The sequence below is a fragment of the Lontra canadensis genome, unplaced genomic scaffold (genome assembly GCF_010015895.1).
Source record: "Lontra canadensis isolate GAN:19392208 unplaced genomic scaffold, GSC_riverotter_1.0 scaffold158, whole genome shotgun sequence".
NCBI lineage: Eukaryota > Metazoa > Chordata > Mammalia > Carnivora > Mustelidae > Lontra > Lontra canadensis.
The window spans coordinates 857,981-878,785 of NW_022631152.1; the positions used below are offsets into that span (position 1 = coordinate 857,981).

The 20,805-nt window shown below is 37.0% G+C and overlaps 1 protein-coding gene across 2 annotated transcripts in view; it reads left to right on the forward strand.

The window, feature by feature from the left end:
• Nucleotides 1-20,805, forward strand: part of ALG6 (ALG6 alpha-1,3-glucosyltransferase) — a 68,976-nt gene that overhangs the window by 38,767 nt on the left and 9,404 nt on the right. For both annotated transcript variants that reach the window (XM_032844893.1, XM_032844894.1), the window contains 7 exons: nt 2,132-2,214; nt 3,306-3,370; nt 8,085-8,270; nt 8,848-8,983; nt 11,039-11,124; nt 12,491-12,575; nt 15,655-15,725. In XM_032844893.1, coding sequence (XP_032700784.1) covers nt 2,132-2,214; nt 3,306-3,370; nt 8,085-8,270; nt 8,848-8,983; nt 11,039-11,124; nt 12,491-12,575; nt 15,655-15,725 — 712 coding nt within the window. The remainder of the gene's footprint in view (nt 1-2,131; nt 2,215-3,305; nt 3,371-8,084; nt 8,271-8,847; nt 8,984-11,038; nt 11,125-12,490; nt 12,576-15,654; nt 15,726-20,805) is intronic.

Below are 20,805 nucleotides of genomic sequence, written 5' to 3' on the forward strand. Positions count from 1 at the left end.
GAGATCATGACCTGAGCCGAAGGCAGCGGCTTAACCCACTGAGCCACCCAGGCACCCCTGATTTCTTAGTTTTTTTAAAGATTTATTTATTTATTTCAGAGAGAGAAAGTGTGAGCAGGGGAAGAAGCATAGGGAGAGGGAGAGAGAATCTCAAGCCAACTCCCTGCTGATCGTGGAGCCTGATGCAGGGCTCCATCTCAGGACCCTGAGATCATGACCTGAGCTGAAATCAAGAGTTGGACTCTCTTCTTTTTTTTAAGATTTTATTTATTTATTTGAGAGAGTGAGAGAGAGCAGGAGAGTGGGGTAAGGGGCAGAGGGAAAAGCAGACTCCCCACTCAGCAGGGAGTCCAATGCGTGGCTCAGTCTCTAGACCCCAGGATCATGACTTGAGCCAAAGGTAGATGCTCAACCAAATGAGCCACCCAGGTCTGCCCCTGCCCCCGATTTTTTAAAAAGCTTTGCATGACTTCGATTTTAATGCTCCTCTCCACCTTTTCCTTAATTAGTCTAAATTTACTCAGAGTTTGTTCTCATTATCATTCATCCAGTCATGGAATCCCCAGACCCAAGAGATCATCTTCCTGTCATTCCCTCTGCCTTACCAATCTCCTTTCCTTCTCAGTGTGTTAATCCTTTCTGAACTGCATACTCACTGGAAGATTATTTAACTTCTGAACCAATACCTGTATCTGCAGGGAACTCACAACCTTTAGAAACAGTCTGTTCTATTTTCAGAGAGCCCTAGTCATTAAACATTTCTTTCATTTTTTTTTTCTTTTTTAAAGATTTATTTATTTTGAAAGAGAGTGTGCATGAGCGGGAGGGGCAAAAAGAGAGGGAGAAAGAATCCCATGCAGACTCCATGCCCAGCATGGAGCCCAACATAGGGCTTGATCTCATGACCCTGAGACCACGACCCAGCTGGAAACCAAGAGTCAGTCGCCCAACTGACCAAGCCACCTATGCACCCCTAAACATTTCCTTCTTACCTTATACCTCCACCCATCACTTTAGGTTCTGTTTCCTTGGGCTACGTAGAAGAAGTCTGATCCCTATAGACATTTGAAGTCACCTCTTCTCCAGGTTAAATATTCTTAGATACATTAACTATTTTTTAGATTGACCAGCTTGTCAAATGTGATTATGGCTTGAGGCCTCCGGTTATACTCCTTTGAATATATTCAAAACATTTTGTCATTGTCATCTTAAATGTGGCATCTAGAGCTAAAAAAAGATTGCGTGCATCTAAAACTAACAGTTTACTGTCATTTACCTTATTCTGGACACTATAGTTAGTGTGGAACAAGAAAAAAAATAGGCTCTTTTTTTTTTTTTTTAAAGATTTTATTTATTTGACAGAGATTGCAGGTAGGCAGAGAGGCAGGCAGAGAGAGAGAGGAGGAAGCAGGCTCCCTGCTGAGCAGAGAGCCCGATGTGGGGCTTGATCCCAGGACCCTGAGATCATGACCTGAGCCGAAGGCAGAGGCTTTAACCCATTGAGCCACCCAGGCGCCCCAAAATAGGCTCTTTGGATAGCTATGGTGTACTGTTGAAGAACTTAATGTATTTGATAATCTTTGTTCTAAAAGGACTGAACATTCCAAATTATAAATTGTATTTTTTTATTTTAAACTTTTTTTCAGTTTCCTCCTTGCCTGGGTCTGTCAAGCTCTTTATATGCATTAATTAGCAAATTTATGAAGTTTTTATAAATATTAACATTTAAAAAGAATTCATACGTGATTTGCCACATTTCATACCAGATAATTTGGGATATACAGATCCTGGCGAAAAATGCTGTTTTCCTTTTCTTTGAGTATATTTAATTTTTAAGTCTCAGAGCAGAGAGGGAATCAATTTTGGATACATCTAATTGATTTAATGTGTGAATTTGTTAGAGAAAATTAAGAGACTCTTAATCATAATTGTAGCACCATAGCAATTGAAATTAGGCATAGGTGAAGGGACTGGATGGAAAGGGCTAGATGTAAAGGCCTTGTCCAGAGTGCGTGAGAGAGCCTCTGTTAACAGAATTCCCACTCGAGGTTGGAGTGGGGAGGACAGCACTTAATAGGTTATTGTAAATCCTAACAGACTCATGTTTAAAATGATTTACTTGTTTTTTCAGTGTTAATTGCTGATTTGCTGATTTATATACCTGCAGTGATTTTATACTGTTGTTGTTTAAAAGAAATCTCAACCAAGAAAAAGGTAAGTTTTAAAGCAACCTGAAGTATCATCTCTGAAATATTTTATTGACTTAACTATTAAAGTATAGAGCATATAGAAGCCATGCTTTGGGCAATAGGCTATTGTAGGGCAGTGATTATTTTGTCAATTAATTTTCATTTAGAAAACATCAACTTGCCTTAGACTAATAATTTTAATGTTCTTTTTTTTTTTTTTTTTTTTTTAATTTTTTTTTGTCAGAGAGAGAGAGAGACCACAAGTAGGCTGAGAGGCAGGCAGAGGCAGAGGGAGAAGCAGGTTCCCCGCCGAGCAAGGAGCCGGATGTGGGACTCGATCCCAGGGTGCTGGGATCATGACCTGAGCCGAAGGCAGCCGCTTAACCAACTGAGCCACCCAGGCGTCCCTAATTTTAATGTTCTACTCTAGTAATAAGATGCATTGAATTTTTTTTTTTTTAAGATTTTTATTATTTATTTGACACAGAGAGAGAGATCACAAGTAGGCAGAGAGGCAGGCAGAGAGAGAGAGAGAGAGAGAGAGGGGAAGCAGGCTCCCTGCTGAGCAGAGAGCCCAATGTGGGGCTCGATCCCAGGACCTTGAGATCATGACCTGGGCCGAAGGCAGAGGCTTAACCCACTGAGCCACCCAGGCGCCCCAAGATGCATTGAATTTAAGAAGTTATGTACTGCTGAATTACACAGCATGCTGAATTTATTATGGCTTTACTGGTAAATGAATTTTGAATTGGTTTATGAGAATGACTAAATGGGAAGGCATTTTGATAAGTCATTGTATATTCTCTTATTCCCATTTAACTGATATTCCTTTGGGTCATTTTATACCAGTCAGTCATTAGATTAACTTCTTTGATCTGTATATCTAAAAGTGCTTTCTCTGACAAATACCTTTTAGTGACTTTTTATTTCCTTTTTACTGAAGTATTCTGTCAACTCCATGAAAACTTTAGTATTTAGAGAATTGTTTTGTAAAAAGGAATATTTTGATAAATAGAAGGTGAGAGGGGAAATTTGCTCTGTTAAATCAAACAGCAGTTTTACCCTGTTTGATTTGAGTAACACTACTTTGCTTTTTCACAATATTTTTCTTTACAGATTGCTAATGTATTATGCATATTGCTGTATCCAGGCCTTATTCTTATCGACTATGGACATTTTCAGTATCCTTTACTAATTTAGAAATGAAGTCAGCTGTGTATTTTGAAATCTGGGCTTAGTGTGTATAATGTTATGTAAATGTCTTATTTGCTAGGGCACCTGCTTATATGAACTATTTTTCACAACAATATAAAAGAATCTTTTCACCAGGCTTTTACTTTAAGGGTAAAGTACAGATTTATTAGAAGTAGAATTGCTGTTTTACATCCTTTAGCTTGGGAACAAAATGTGGGTCATGGATTAGCTCTTCTAAAAAGTTGGAAAAAGAGTGCCAAGTATGGTTATGCTCTCCTAATTCTGAAGAGGTATCACTATCTTCTCTCTTTTGTAAATGTCATCTGACACTGATAAAAGGAAAACAATCAGTTTCCAGTTTGAAACCAAGATGTTTCTCTTACAGATGGTGGTAACTGCAAGCTTTGGGGAACTAAAATTGAATAATTATAATCTATGTGGATTTTATGTGTGTTAACTTTTTTTTTTTTTTTAAGATTTTATTTATTTATTTGACAGAGAGAGAGCACAAGTAGGCAGAGAGGCAGGCAGAGAGAGAGGGGGAAGCAGGCTCCCTGAGCAGGGAGCCTGATGTGGGGCTCGATCCCAGGCCTCTGAGATCATGACCTGAGCTGAAGGTAGAGGCTTAACCCACTGAGCCACCCAGGCACCCCTGTGTGTAACTTTTTGAAGGAACATTCTTAAAGGAAATCTTAGAGGAAAGTTGATAAAATCTGGACATGGCTCTCCAGTTTGTCTTCTCATGTGTTAACTGTTACTGTCTGTCCCCATCTGTCCCCAAAGGAAAAAAAAAAAGACATAATCCACAGCAACATGATTGATTAATAGCCTTTTGAAGCCAATCTGTTTTAGTTATAACAAATTTAATATGTGTATTTGTCAAAGGACTTAGAAAAGATTTAAATCAGTTTTTATTCTGTCCACTTTCCAAGTTGACTTTTTTGTTTGTTTTGCATTTTGGGATCATGGCCATCTGGTACTCTGGTAATATCAGGGACACTGATATAAAGAAAAAAGTTTACAAGATTTTTAAAATTATATTTACTTTGAAATATAACAGTCATATAGAAGAGCACACAAAATGTAATTGTGTGGCTCAGTGCATCAACATACTATTACCTGTTTTAAAACAACAACAACAACAACAAAACATTGCTTGTATAAATCTACACTTGTGCAACTCCCAAGTACTTTTCTCTTCCTTTTCCAAAGATAGCCACATACTAACTGCTAATCTTATAGTTTGTTTTCTTCCTTTTCTGGACTTTATATAAGAGAGACAGCACATTAGGTATTCCTTTGTGTTGGTATTTTTGCTCTATATTCCATTGAATGAATACACATAATTCTATTATTGAGAGCCATTTGGATTGTTTCCAGGATTTGGCTATGATGAGTATGCTGCTATGAACATTCTCGTGAATGTCTCTACCCATTACATTTTTTTTTAAATTTTTTTTCTTTTGGAGCCCAACACAGGGTTGAACTCACAACCCTGAGATCATGACCTGAGCTGAAATCTAAAACCAGACATTTAACTGACTGAGTCACCCAGGTGCCCCAGGTGTGCACTTGTTTAATTTCAGATATTCCCAAATTATTTTTAAGCATGTTATACCAGTCACACTGCCATTAGAAACAAGGTAGGATTTCCAGGTGCTCATCTTCACCAACTGTCAGTCATTTTCACTTTAACCATTCTGGTAAATTTGTAGTGGATTTCCTCTGTGGTTAAAATCAAAGTCTTGGGGCACCTGGGTGGCTCAGTGGGTTAAGCCTCTGCCTTTGGCTCAGGTCATGATCCCAGGGTCCTGGGATCGAGCCCCGCATCGGGCCCTCTGCTCAGCGGGGAGCCTGCTTCCTCCTCTCTCTCTGCCTCGCTGCCTACTTGTGATCTTTGTCTGTCAAATAAATAAATGAAAATCTTAAAAAAAAAAAAAAATCAAAGTCTTGAAGCTTTTGGGATTATGTCATTTTGTGGGGACACATTTTTTAACCACTGTGTACTTTCTTCATTTGTTACATGGGGATAATAATTACCCTTACTTTGTAACCTTTTTAAAAATGTTTACTTATTGATTTATTTAAGTAATCTCTGTGCCCAATGTGGGGCTTGAACTCACAGCCCTGAGATCAAGAATCAATGCTCTTTTGACTGAACCAGCCAGGTGCCCCACTTTGTATGCCTTTTTTTTTTTTTTTTAAGACTTTATTTATTTGAGAGAGCGACCACAAGCAGGGGAAGGGGCAGATGAGAGGGAGAAGCAGACTCCCCACAGAGGAGGGAGCCCGATTTGGGGCTTGATTCCAGGACCCTGGGATCATAACCTGAGCCGAAGGCAGACACTTAACCAAATAAGCCACCCAGGCACCCCTGTATGCTTGTTTTGACAATTAAGTGAAATATTATATATAAAGAAAATAGTACCTGAGAGATACTAAGCTCTATATGAGTTATTTATTGCTATTATTATCTGTTGTTACTGCTGCTGCTGTTACTATTTTTTTTACCTTTTGGGCTCTGAAATTTAACAGTGATTTGTTTAGGCATGGGGTTTGCAACAGTTGTTTTGGATACTCTGTGAGTCATTCTTTTTGAAGACTCATGTTCTTCAGTTCTGGGAAATTCTGTATTTTCTTCAATGATTTTCTCACTTTACTCTTTCTTGAGCTTATTAGACAGATGTTAGAGTTTTCACCTCTGTCTTTTTTTTTTTTTTTTAAGATTTAAAATAAGATTTACCCATTTATTAGTGTGTGCATGTGAGTCGGGGGAGAGGCAGAGGGAGAATCTAGAGAAACCAGAGAATCCTAAGCAGATCCCCCACTGAGCGTGGAGCTCTTTGTGGGGCTTGATCTCACAACCCTGAGATCACCACCTGAGTCAGAATCAAGCATCTGCCTCTCAACTGTTGGAGCCATCCAGGCACCCCTTCACCTCCGTCTTGGGCATCTCTTTATCTTTTGTTTTATGGTTTAGATTATCATGACTTTATCTCTAATACTTTATTAAATCTCATTTTTTAATTAATCCTATCTTAAATTTAAATTTACTCTTTTTCTACTATTCCCTGAATTATTTCCATTCTTCTAAGGTCAGTTTTTTCCCCTTTTCATTTTGGGTTTTTTTCTTGTTACAGGTTTTTCTAAAATGTCTGTTTGATCCTAATGTATCTATTCTTATTTAAGAATAAGGCAGAAGAAAAAGTTGCGTGTGAGTTCTCTGTGTATTTGGCCCCCTGTAGGGTAAGTGGGCAGGGAGCTGGCCAGAACATTTAGGCTCCATAAGTGTCAGAATGCGGAGGTTTTACACTGTGGTGTTCACTTCTACACTAGCTGTCCTGGATAGTTAATTCCATGTTTTTTGGAGAAATATTCCTTCTTCTGTTGCCTGGGGGGTAGATATTTGGTTCCTGGATAACCTCTGCATAGGAGTAAGGTGGGGTAGGAGTAAGGAAAATGCCTCCATGTAGGCATTTTCATTTAATCCTCCTGTTTTCAACATGTTACTCAAGCACTCTAACCTACTTGGTGTTTCTTGAGTTCTCTAGGGGCTTGCAGAGTGGATTGGCTCCTTGCTTATTCAGCCTTCCTCTGCATTTTCTAAGCTCTGGCTTCTTCTGTCCTATTTTATTTATGCTTCTCTGTCCTCTGTCTTCTGAAAATGTGTTGAAATCTTCATCTGTTGTAGTTCATCTTCCTATTCTCTTTACAGCTGTGAATATTTACTTTTAAAAATTCCCCATCTGGGGGCGCCTGGGTGGCTCAGTGGGTTAAGCTGCTGCCTTCGGCTCAGGTCATGATTTCAGGGTCCTGGGATCAAGTCCTGCATCGGGCTCTCTGCTCATCAGGGAGCCTGCTTCCCTCTCTCTCTCTCTGCCTGCCTCTCCGTCTATCTCTCTCTGTCAAATAAATTTTATTAATTATTTTATTAATAAATAAAATCTAAAAAAAAAAAAAAATCCCCATCTGGGTGCCTGGGTTGCTCAGTTGGTTACATGTCTGCTTTTGGGATCGAGCCCCACATTGGGTTCCCCGCTCTGTGGGGCGCCTGCTTCTCCCTCTGCCTCTGCCTGCCATTCCCTCTGCTTGTGCTCTCTCCTGCTGTCTCCCTCTGTCAAATAAATAAAATCTTTTAAAAAATTAAAAATAAAGAAATAAAATTCCCTGTCACGTTAGGGGGGTCTCAGGAAGGAGTGGAGGTAAATGTGAGAGATCAGCTCAACCATTTTGAACTGCAAAGTCTAACTGTGATGTTGTTTTACTATAATAAGGTTATCAGTCATATATTAATTTATAATATTGATGCATATTATAGAAGAAAGTATGGGGCAATCAGTAAGTCTGTGTGTGTGTGTGTCTGTGTGTTTTACTTTGGAGCATTGTTTTATTCTCTAGATTTTGGTATGTTATTATAGTAATATTCTGAGATAGTCTAACAGAAACAAAGCTATGTGTTAACTGTTTAGTGATCTTTTAAATCTAAGCAAATCAGTTGCTCTGTTTGTTTAGCAGTTAATTTGATGTATTTGAGGCCATTATATACAATTTCATATTAGTTTATCACCTCAATACTTCCAATTTCTGTTTAGAAATAGCCTTCATTATATATTATTTTTAAATCACATATGAAATATACTCTATAAAATATAAGATCTATCTCTTTTAATTATTTAGTTAATTTCCTTGACATAGGAACATATATAATTCTGTGAGTCTTGGCTTTGCTTTGTGGGGTGTTCTTGGAGTGTCTTGTGACTGGGACCTGCTAGGCTCACTGGCATTTTGCTTAGCTATAAATTATAAACAGATGGAACTTTACCACTCCTTGCCATTTTTTTGCTTTTTGCTTGGCAAGTGTCTTAAAAAAGGCCTGAAAGGAGAGGGGTGAGTGGCTTTTAAACAACAGAATTTTAAAAAGTACTTGAGAGAATCTATTTGGCATACTTACCAGGAAGAAAGTGGTCTTTCATTTTTGCCTTTGGGTGATTTCTTAATAATGTGTTGACTGTGGAGTGAGTTGGAAGAGAGATTAAGTCCTGTTCTCTAATTTTATTTTAAATCTTCCTAACAAGAGGAATATTTTGATCAATGTACATTTACCAGAGGTAATGTGGATTGGTTTGTTAGAGCATTGCTATAGGATTTCATCCATTTAGAGCATATTACATTTTATACTTAATAGAAATACATCCCAATTTGACGTTTTTCTTCATGACTGCATTGGAAAAGCGTGTAAGTTAAATGTTAATTAAGACGGTGATAGTCTTTTTGTTGGAAAGCTATACATCTTATTAATTGTGAATTTCTTAACTCTGATTTGAGTAGACTCCCATGTTAATGTTAGTAGCATAGATTTGTCATGACTATACATTTATATTTATTATCTCAGTGAGACTGAGACTGATTTCTCAGTATTATTAATCTCTCCCTGTCTTACTGGGTACCTTTGTTTTTGTTCTAGGTTTGTTTTGTTAATTAAGCTGTCTTGTACAGTTGTGGCTTCCTTCATTCTCTGCTGGCTGCCATTCTTTACAGAAAGGGAGCAAACGCTGCAAGTTCTAAGAAGACTCTTCCCAGTTGATCGTGGATTATTTGAGGTATGTTTAAGTACTTTCTTCTTACTCCTTTCTATTAACACTATTTTGCTGTGACCTCTGGGGATTTCATATAGAAGACACACAAGGAGTAGTAACTTCAGCTACTCCCCTTGCAATCATTCCTTGCCAGTTATTTAATCCAGTATATAACCTCTAGCTCAGCTGGCGTTTTCTAGTACATTAATGAATAGATAATATTTATGCCATCATGAAATCCATAATTTAGTTATATATTTTTCTTTAAAAAAAAAAAAAGATTTTATTTATTTTTTTGACAGAGAGAGACACAGCGAGAGAGGGAACACAAGCAGGGGGAGCGGGAGAGGGAGAACAGGTTCCCCGCAGAGCAGGGAGCCCAATGTGGGGCTTGATCCCAGGACCCTGGCATTATAACCTGAGCCGAAGGCAGACACTTAATGATTGAGCTACCCAGGCACCCTTCAGTTATATATTTTTCTAATGAAATAAAATCCACAGTGAAAGAGCATGAGAAGTTGCAGCTACAAAGTTAACAGCTCTGTAATTTTTTTGGTTTATATTCTCCTTTTAGTCTTAGGAAATTATTTATTAAACTAAATCATGTTTGCTTCAGCAAGATCTCATAATTTCCTTATATAACCTTCATCCATAGTAATTTTTTAATGAGACTCTTTCATTTCATTTAATGCTAGCTTAATCACTCTTGTTAAACTTTTATTACGTGGATAATTTGATGATTTAGATTTAGTAATTAAATTAAACAAACCATTTTTCTGAAACAAAAAGGCCTTTTAATAAAGTTAGACAGAGACAACATATTATAGATAATTTGCTTTTGATAAACATTTCTTTTAAAAAGAATTAGAAAAGCCTATATATCTTTCTAATTTTTAAATATATAAATTGCTATAGATTATCTTTCACCGGATCTATAGTAGGATGGTACAAGCATTTTGAAAGAGACCAAGAAAGAGTTTGGTGTGTGATTGGAACAGGCATATGTGACTTAAATGTTGATGGGGATGCTGCTGGTCCTGATAGTGATAATCACAAATCATCACTATTCTTGTCATCACTCTTACTAGGTGCCACATACTTCACATGTGATTTTATTTGATTCTCATAATAGGTCTGACTGAAGTAGCTATTGTATCATTTTGTAGATCAGAAAACTGAGGTCAGAGATTCACAGAGCTTGTACATGGCCCAGCTGTGGTGTGAATTTTGAAAACTGTGTTCTTCTTAATACTTCCTCTAACCTTAAAACCTATATAAAGAAAAGTTAATTCTCCATCTAATCTTCTTGGTTCTCTGCCTTGCCTTCCATTTCAAAAATAGTATTTATCACAATAATTATAGAGATGTGTATCATACATGTTTGATAGTGTTGCTGGCCATCTCCATTCCCTTGCTACCCTCAAAATCTGAAGAGCATTTTCTTTGATCGACAGGGGGAAGTAGGATGGTGCAGTTGTCAGTGATAGTTACTTTCTTGATGTTATTCTTACACAGCTGTGAGTTAAGCAGCTGTGTAGAGGGTGGGTTTCACAAGCAGAGAGCTGTAGTTACAAATTTAATTTTGAAAGCAATCCTACCACAACTGCTAATGTATTTAAATGCCTTGATTTATTAGCAATTAACTCTTGTCATTGTGAGTTGTTAGTAGGTTATACTTGAGACAATTTTAGGTATGTGATAAAATGGGTCCAAAAAATGTGTGTTCTACAAATTAGGAAAAAAGATTTCCTAGAAAAATGTCCAAAGATGAGTAACTTAAGTATTTAGGGATAGTGTGCTGTTCTTTGAAAAATAATAAATATTTCTTGGGAATGTCTGGATTACGGTTCGCTTGTGATTTAGGTCAACTCTCATTGCAAAAAACGAAAAATGCTTGTGTGTGTGTGTGTGTGTGTGTGTGTGCGTGTGTTCTTGGAGAGTTTAAGCAACTCAGCTATAAAACAGTTGTGAACAAAAGCTTTATGTCTCAAAAGTTTATTTAGAAATCATGGGCTGTACTTTGATAGAGTTTAATATTTCTATTATATCAGAATGTAAAATTCACAAATCTCTTTTAAGGATAAAGTGGCCAATATTTGGTGCAGCTTCAGTATCTTTCTGAAGATCAAGGATATTTTGCCACGTCACATCCAGATCATAATCAGGTAAGAGATATAAAGTTCGAGTATGGTGTTGTAGAAGCTCTTCTCTAAAAGTATTATGGTAATATCTCATTTATCTGGTGTCATTAGGGAATGAGGTGTTCTTCATTAGTGAATTTTCCACATAACACTACCTATCCCTTTATATACCAAAATTATTATTTGAAGTATGTGAAGTGATAATCTTCCTGGATTGTTACCTATTTCCCTCCTCCTTAAACAAAGTCTACTAAACATGATTAAACATTATCTTGAAGAGCCGTAATTTTCAGTGGTGTATCAATCAGGGTTCAACCAGAGAAGAAGAATGAGTAGGAGGGTGTGTGTGTGCGTGTGAATTTATTACAAGGAATTGGCATATACCGTCAGGAGATCTGACTGAACAAACTGGAAGTCCACAAGGCAGGCATTTAGGAAAGAGTATCTAAGGGGGAGGAAGAGCAATTCAAACCCAGTTGCTGTTTGGAATCTCAATTTAGGGCAGACCTAAGCTCTCTTTTAAAAGCCTTCTAATTGATTAAGTCAGGCCATCCAAGAATCCCCCTTTTGATTAAGTTAAAATCAACTGAAGAGAAACTTTCATTACATCTGCCCAAAGTCGCCTCAGCAGCTCCAAGATTAGTGTTTGAATAACTGGGAGAAGGTGTGTGTGTGTGCATGCTACATAATGGTGCTGCCTCCCTCTGTCCTCCAGTTCTAAGAATATCCCTTGTAGCCCACTGTATCTAAAAGCTTATTCAGCCAAGCCAAGTTGACACACCACAAAGCCACCAACAGGGGGAAGATCAGTTATTGTGTTATAATTTGTCCTTAGGGCTTGCAAAAGCTGTTTGCCGTGGTACCAAATGGCTCCACATGGCTCTGCTCATTGAGTTCCTTTTCCTCCCTGCCCATCGGCCATCACTAGGAGTAGCTCTAGCAGCTACCCACTCCCTTTCTAACTTGTTCTCTCTGATTTACCATGGGCTGAAAATCAATTAACTTTTGTGAGAGGTTCTTTTGTGAGTAAATTTTTTAAATGTTTGTGTTACAAATATATACTGTCTTTTTATGCCTGGTAGTGTTTTCTTATTTTGAGTGTTTGCTAGTGTTAGCTATCTATCTTTGTGTATCTTTTCTATAAGTAATATAACCATTATAATATTTTTTCTGTATTATATAATTACATATAAAAGTGTATAAATATTTCAATGAATGGATTTTATTTAAATAATATTTGGCATTAAGTTTACATTTAATAAATAAGAAAACCTTTAATTTGAAATAAACAAGGTAAGTAACGTGATCCTTATATTAAACAATATTTCCTTGCTTTAATTACATAGCTCTATAGAGAAAACAAATGTTTTATTTTTATTCTTTTTTTTAGCTTTTGTTTTACATTATTGAGCCTGCTTCCTGCATGTATAAAATTAACACTTCAGCCCTCTCCCAGAGGATTCAGATTTACTCTGGTAAGTTTCTCATTATTTTAAATACTTAATTCTTGCTGCAACTGATCTTTTAAAAATACAGGTAATTATTTTCTTCCTCTGAATGGGGTTTACTGGACTGGGAAATAAGGTATTCATTTATTTGGTCAACATTTATTGAGTGTCAGACATACTTTGGTGCTGTGTTTTATATTAGGCTGAATAATCAGAATCTTTTGGTTTAATTCAACAACTCTTTAATTTCTGCTTTGTATTAGGGAACACAGAGAAGAAAAGAGTGGGAATAGACATATGTTTAAATAATTATGCTATTAAGTAGAAGGTAGTAAGTTCTTTTAGTTACACATTAAATGCTGTGATAGTATGGAAAAGGGAAATATTACTTTGGGGCAAATTTTAGACAGCTTCTTAGAGTAAGTGGAATTGGAACCAAATTTTGAAAGCTGGGCAAGATTTGGAATAGGAGGTTATGTAGCAGAAGAGAATTCAAGGCAGGAGGAAGAGCTTGGATACAGTGGTGGAAAGGATAGGGAATGCTGGGAATGGCATACAGTGAAATTTGTGTGACGTGTGTGTGTGTGTGTGTGTGTTTTGAGGTTAGGAAAGGATATAGTGGGAGATAAGAGTTGAAAAGGCTCAAATTGGGTAAGACCTTGAATGCTGGCTTAAAAAAGTTAAGAGTTTGATTTGTGTGCCAAAAGAGCCAAAAAAGCTTTTTGAGGATAGGGGACAGATCCCTGTTTGAGGAAGATGACTTGTGTTAGTTTGAAGATGAATTGGTTATATTTCCTACAACTTTGGGTTTCTCTGAGTAGGCTCACAAATTCCTCCCTGGTTGTATTTCTGTGGTACTTAAAATTTGGTTCCTTTATGCCTTGGTCTCTAAAATGATATTCAAGAAAATTTAGTTTATTAAAACTCTTAATGGGCTTCATAAGGGGACAACATTTTAGAAATTAGGATTTCACTTTTGAGATGGGCACTTACTTTATTGCATTTCAAAAACAAGCCAGAACAGAGCATAACAGTAAAATACTTCAGAAGTGCATATGGGTACCACAGTACAAAACAATAGTTTCATGTTCCTCTTTTCTTTTTTATTACCTTTTTATTGACAATTTCTTGTTTCATTCTGAGAATGAACTCTGAGCATTCTACATCATCTGTTACTATTCTATAGGACTTTTAGAATAGAATGAATAATAATAATGCTCTGAGGTTGTTAATAGCCCTAACTTGAAATATTTATAAGCTTACATATGATTATGTTATTTTTCTAGGAAATAACATGCTAAATAAAGGTATTCTTTCAAAGATAATCGAGTGGAATTTCAGAGTTTGAGTAACTGTAGCAGTGTTAGAGGTAATTACTTTTAGGATTATAATCCAGAAAAAACTTTTTTTTCTCTTAATCTCCTAATTTATTCTGTTTGCTGTTTTAGTATATAAACCATTATCTTCAAAAAACTAAATATGATTTATAATAATGATTTTTCTTATTAATGTTGATGTTTTGAATTCTTACTGAATGTTCCTGAGAACTTTGAAAACATTTCCCATTATATATATACATATATATATGTATATATATATAAAAAATAATTATTTCAAAGTGTTTTCCTTTCAATAAAGATTGAATTATTTCTCAATATAAGCCTATAATTGAGGTAATTGATGGTATGATACTAATGTATGTATAGCAGCAGGGTGATCATATTTAATCTACTCAAGTAGCATATTTTGAGTGCCCTCTAATGTGCCAGGTCCTTTTCCAAGTACTGGTGTGTAAGTGAATGACAGCTCATATCCCGGTTCTCTTAATTGGGGCCTTTCATGCCAATGGTAGGAGAAGGACAGTAAACAGAATAGATTTGTTCATGAGAAAATATCTGGAAGTGATGGAGCTATGAAGAAAATAGTGTTATATGAAAGGAGTGCTGGTGGGGCAATACTTTAGCTTGAACAGGGGAAGGCCTGTCTATGGAAGTGACATTTAGGCCTTGAGCTGAATGACTAGCCAGAAGGAACCATTCACTAAGAAGATCTGTGCTCTGACTTGATAAAATGAAGTTTTTTCTTAAAGCAGGAACATGTTTGGCATGCTCAGCACAAAAAGGGACAGGTATGAAGTGGCTGGTGTGAAGTGCGTGAGGGAGATAGTAAGAAATAGACTGGAAGAGGAAGGCAGGACCAAGATAGGAGTTTGGATTTTATTCTCAGTGTTAATGAGAAGCTATTTGAGGATTTTAAACAGGGAAATTTACATGATCTGATATGGTGGCTGAGTACATAATGGACTGTAAGGAAGCAAGAGTGTTACCAATTAGGAGGTTATTGCAGTAGTCCAGGAGAAAGATGAGTGTGGCTTAGACCACTCCTTTCCCACTATTAGCATGGGGGAATGGAGAGAAGTGGGTGGATATTGTAATTAGAAAGTGGTGTAGATAGGATTTGCTCTGGATTGCATGTGTGTAGATAGATGTTCAGTATGCAGATCATAAACTTCTGATAATAGACCTAAGTAATTTTAATTTTAAACCCCAAATAGCAAATGATGACTTCATAAAACATTTAATATATTTTATTGAATTGTACATTTAAAAAATGTACTAAAATAGATTTGTTTTTACTTTTTCATTATTTAAAAAAAAATTCTTTTTTCAGTGTTCCCAAATTTATTGTTCATGCACCACACCCAGTGCTCCATGCAATATGTGCCCTTCTTAATACCCACATTTGTTTCGTGAGGTGTTTTTGAACTTCTTGTCCTTCAGTTCCTTTTAATTGTCAGAGATTCCAAGGGGGGGGATGAAGGTCTGATTGTGTGTCTGAAGTATTTAGTAGTTTTGTTTATTAATAATTGAGTCTGAGTGAAATTGTTTTAGATGGTTAAGTATAGCTTTATAATCATTATTTTTTCAAGCAATGTCTTTCTGTATTTGAATAAAATATGCATTAATGTTGTATAGATATTTTCCTTCTAGATAGAAACTACATTAGGCTTTAAAATTTTACTTCAGATGATTTTTATTTAGATTCATAATTAAACTGTTATAGTTTATAAGTTGTTATATCTCATTCTCCCCCCTTTTTCTTAAAGGTTAGCTGTGCACTGTCATTCTTTTTATTTTCTTTCCAAGTACATGAAAAGTCCATTCTCTTGGTATCATTGTAAGTAAAAATGTTGTGTTTTATTTATTTATTACTATGCGTTTATTATATATACATAAATTTATTAGCTACATATAATCACCTAAGTGCAAAACAAAACCACACAAATGTTACTATGTAGTTGCATAAAATTATTCATAAAATTATATTTTTCCATAATGATTTCTTACAATTTTACTTCTTTTAAAATATAATATTTTAAACTGAAAAAGTTTCATAGAATTATTACTGGCATAATTATTTCTGTTTCTTCCTATATGTTATTTATATGCTAGAGATTTTCCTCAGGTTGGAGCCTGTCATCTTTGCCTTTTTCATTTCATTCATTTCCATATCTATTTAGCTTTGTTGTCTTCATTCACCTCTTTCGGGACTTTCATATGTTGACCCCTTGCTATTTCTTTTATCAAAACCTTTGTTTAGGGGGCGCCTGGGTGGCTCAGTGGGTTAGAGCCTCTGCCTTCGGCTCAGGTCATGATCCCAGGGTCCTGGGATTGAGTCCTGGGATTGAGCCCAATGGCTCTCTGCTCCGTGGGGAGCCTGCTTCCTCCTCTCTCTCTCTGCCTGCCTCTCTGCCTACTTGTGATCTCTACCTGTCAAATAAATAAATAAAATCTTAAAAAAAAAAAAAAATGAAGGGGCACCTGGGTGGTTCAGTTGGTTAAGCCTCTGCCTTCAGCTCAGATCATGATCTCAAGGTCCTGGGATCGAGCCCCACATCGGGCTCTCTGCTCAGCAGGGAGCCTGCTTCCCCCTCTCTCTATGCCTACCTGCCTCTCTGTCTACTTGTGATCTCTGTCAAATAAATAAATAAAATATTAAAACAAAAACCAAAACCTTTGTTTAGACCCTATTGGCAATCCCCAGTCAGACTACTTTGTTTTAAGAGCATTAAAATTCTTCCTGGTTATCATAGAAATTGGGTGACAGTGGGGGTATATTTTTCCAATATTAAAATAGTATTTGTCCAGAACACCTTGGAGTACTTGAATCCTGCCCTAGATCAATCCCACCCCTTATCCTGTGTTTGCTACATTCCTATGGAAGATCCCTGTAAAGAATAACCAATGACAAATTTATTCTGCAATAAATTGCGTTTATTAGGTGGAACTTTGAACTAAAAACTCAAAGCAGAGCTTTATAGTAAGCTGGGCTGCCTATGTGGAAAGCTTCTTTGCTTGGAACTAAATAGTCTCACATTGTTGCAGACCAGGAGGACAGCTTAGTTTCATCCCCCAAAGTCTAAACCTGAGTTAGTTTCTTTCACTATTATGTGAGGCTTGGTTGGCCATCCACACATTCCTAGTGCAAGGGGATGAAACTATGGAAAAGTTTGCTTTCAAACACATGTATTTTCCCCAGATTTTCTACCCCATACTAAGGCAGTCCATTCAGTGATCTGTAACCTGACGATTCAAATTAGCTCTTGGGCCCTGAATTTCTGGGAGCTCCTACTCTACAGCTATACTTAGGTTATATATAATAGTGCGTGGCTTAATATAATTTTGATAAAATATTTTAAAGTCAGCATTAAAAGTTTTTCTTGGTCGTTCCTAGCTAATCTATCATTAAATAGATATTTCATTCAATAAATATTAATCGAGTGCCTATGTTTGCCAGGTACTGTTCTGTGCCCTTGGTATATATCCATGAACAAAGCAGATAAAAATCCCTACATTCTTAGCTTTCATTCTTAAAGATAGTCACTAATAATTAAATAAAAATAAAAATAAATTAAATTAAAAATAAAAAGAAATTAAATAGTGTTTTAGAAGGTAATAAAGGCCCTGAGGAAGAAATAAAGCAGGATAAGGGAAGTTGGGAGTGTTGGAGGTGAGGGTACAGAAGCAAGTACAGGTTGTAATTTTTTTTTTTTAAAGATTTTATTTATTTATTTATTTGACAGAGATCACAAGTAGGCAGAAAAGCAGGCAGAGAGAGAGGAGGAAGCAGGCTCCCCGCTGAGCAGAGAGCCCGATACTGGGCTCCATCCCAGGACCCTGGGATCATGACCTGAGCCGAAAGCAGAGGCTTTAACCCACTGAGCCACCCAGATGCCTCAGGTTGTAATTTTAATACAGATGTCAAGTTAGGCCTTGTGAGGAGATACTGGAGTGGACTGGAGATGCTGAGGAAATTAGCTGGGGTATTTAGGAAATAACATTCTAGATGGAACAGCCTGTGTGAAGCCTTAAGATGGGAATAAGCCTGGATGTTTAGTGAACAACAGAATGACCAGTGTGGCCAGAGTGGAGTAGTCAAAGTGCAGGTTAATAAAAGATTAAGTTAAAGAGGTAACAGAGGTGTAAATTTTATAGGACCTTATAGGTCACATTAGGAAATTTGGCTTGGGAGGGGTGTTGGGGAATCATGATCTGACTTGATGTTTTATTTTTTTTAAGATTTAAAAAAATTATTTATATGACAGAGAGCGAGTGTGCACAAGGAGGGGGAGCAGCAGGCAGAGGGAGAGGGAGAAGCAGGCTTGATCCCAGGATCCTGGGTTCATGACCTGAGCTGATGGCAAATGCCCAACCAACTGAGCCACCCAGGTGCCCCTTGATGTTTTAAAAAGATCACTCTGCTTATCAAACTATATACATTAATATGTGCAATTCTTTGTATATTAATTTTTAAAAATTTATTTGACAGATAGTGAGAGAGGGAATACAAGCAGGGGGAGTGGAGAGGGAGAACAGGCTTCCTGTTGAGCAGGGAGCCTGGTATGGGGCTCAATCCCAGGAGCCTGGTATCATGACCTGAGCAGAAGGCAGATGCTTAACAACTGAGCCACCCACACGCCCCTCTTTGTATATTAATTTTATCTCAATAAAATTGTTAAAAAAAATCAAAGGATCATCCTGGCTGCATGTTAAGAATAGATTGTACGGAGCAAGAAAACATGGAGACCATTTAGAAGGCTGTTACTGTAATTCAGTTGAGAGATGGTGGTGACTGCGAACATGACAATAATAAAAGAAGCAGGAAGTGGTCGTTGTGGATGTATAAAAGGAACCAGAAGGCTTCCTAGTGATTTGTATGTAGCATGTGATAGAAAAAGAAAAATCAAATGTGTGTCCATGGTTTTTGGCTTGCAGCTGGAAAGATAGAATAGCAATCAACTGAAATGGGGAAGATTGACAGTGAAACAGGATTAGGCTAGATGTGGACCTGGTGAGAGGGTTGCAAGTTCAGTGTTGGACAGGTCTTTGGACGTCCAAGCAGAGATGCTGAGTCAGCATTTAGATGTATGTCTGGGTTGGACATATGAGTGCAGTTCTAGAGGGGGGTTGAGCTGGGGATACAAATTTAGTAGTTTGTCAGTAAAGAGGACAAAGTCATAAGACTGGGTGATATCACCAAGGGAGTGAGTATATACAGAGAAGAGTACCAGAGACTGAGTCCTGGACCACACAGTGTTAAGAGGTCTTAGGAGAAGAGGCAAATAGGAATGGCTAAAAGGTAGGATGAAAAACCACAAGAGTTGGTGTCCTGAGTGAAGAAGGTATTTTAAGGACATGAGTCACCTATCATATTACCCCAGTCACAAAAATTAACTTGAAATGGATTAAAGATGTAAATGTAAGACCTGAAACGATAAAACTTCTAGAAGAAAACATAGGAACAAAGCTCCTTGCCATTGGTCTTAGCAATGATTTTTTAGATATGATACCAAAACCACAAGGAAGAAAAGGAAAAATAAGTAAGTGGGCTGACATCCTAAAAAACTTCAATATACCAAAAGAAATGATTAACAAGATGAAAAGGCAACTTATGGGGGTGCCTGGGTGGCTCAGTGAGTTAAAGCCTCTGCCTTCAGCTCAGGTCAGGATCCCAGGGTCCTGGGATCAAGCCCCTCATTGGGCTTTCTGCTCAGCGGGGAGCCTGCTTCCTCCTCTCTCTCTCTCCTGCCTCTCTACCTATTTGTAATCTCTGTCTGTCAAATAAATAAATAAATAATCTTAAAAAAAAAAAAAAACAAAAGAAAAGGCAACTTATGGAATGGGAGAAAATATTTGCAAACCATATACCTGATAAGGAGTTAATCTCCAAAATATATAAGGAATTCATACAACTCAATAGTAAAAAACAATTTGAAAATGGGCAAAGGACCTTAAATAGACATTTTCCCCAAGAAGCTATACAACATGTATTTGAAAGGGTGCTCAACATCACTAATCATCAGGAAAATGCAAATCGGAAGCACAATGAGAAACACTTTATACCAGTCAGAATGGCTCTTATCAAATGGCTCTTATAAAAAAGACAAGTGATAGCAAGTACTGGTAAGGATGTGGAGAAATGAGAACCCTTGTACACTCTTATTGGGAATATAAGTTGGTATAGCCACTATGGAAAACACTATAGAAGTTCCCCCCAAAATTAAAATAGAACTACCATGTGATCAGCCATCCCACAGATGTTTGAAGGAAATGAAATCATGATCCTGAAGAGGTGTCTGCATCCCCATGTTCACTGTAGCATTATTTGCAGTAGCCAAGACATGGAAACCACCTAAATATCCATCAGCGAATGAATGGATAAAGAAAATGTATACTATATATGCACTCATGGCACACACTCTCGCACACACTTTGAGCTGTTACTAGGTCATAAGGAAGAAGGAAATCCTGCCATTTACTACAACATAGATGAACCTTGAGGGCATTATGCTAAGGGAAATAAGTCAGACAGAGAAAGATAAATATTGTGTGATCTCACATAAATAAGGAATCTAAGTCATCAAAACTCAGAAACTGATTCATAGAAAGAGTAGATTGGTGGTTGCCGGGGCAGGGGAGAAGGAAGGAAAAATGGGCGAAGGTGGTCAAAATGAATGTTTTAAGATGAATAAGTTCTGGAGATCTAATGTGTGGCATGGTGGCTGTACATAGTAATATTTAACAGGTATTATATACTTGGAAGTTGCTAAGAGAATACATCTTAAAAGTTCTCATTGCACACACACGCAAGAGGTAACTGAATTGATGGATGTGTTAACTAACATTGCAATCATCATTTTGTAATATATGCCTTTATCAAATTATTGTGGTGTACATCCTAAACTTACACAATGTTA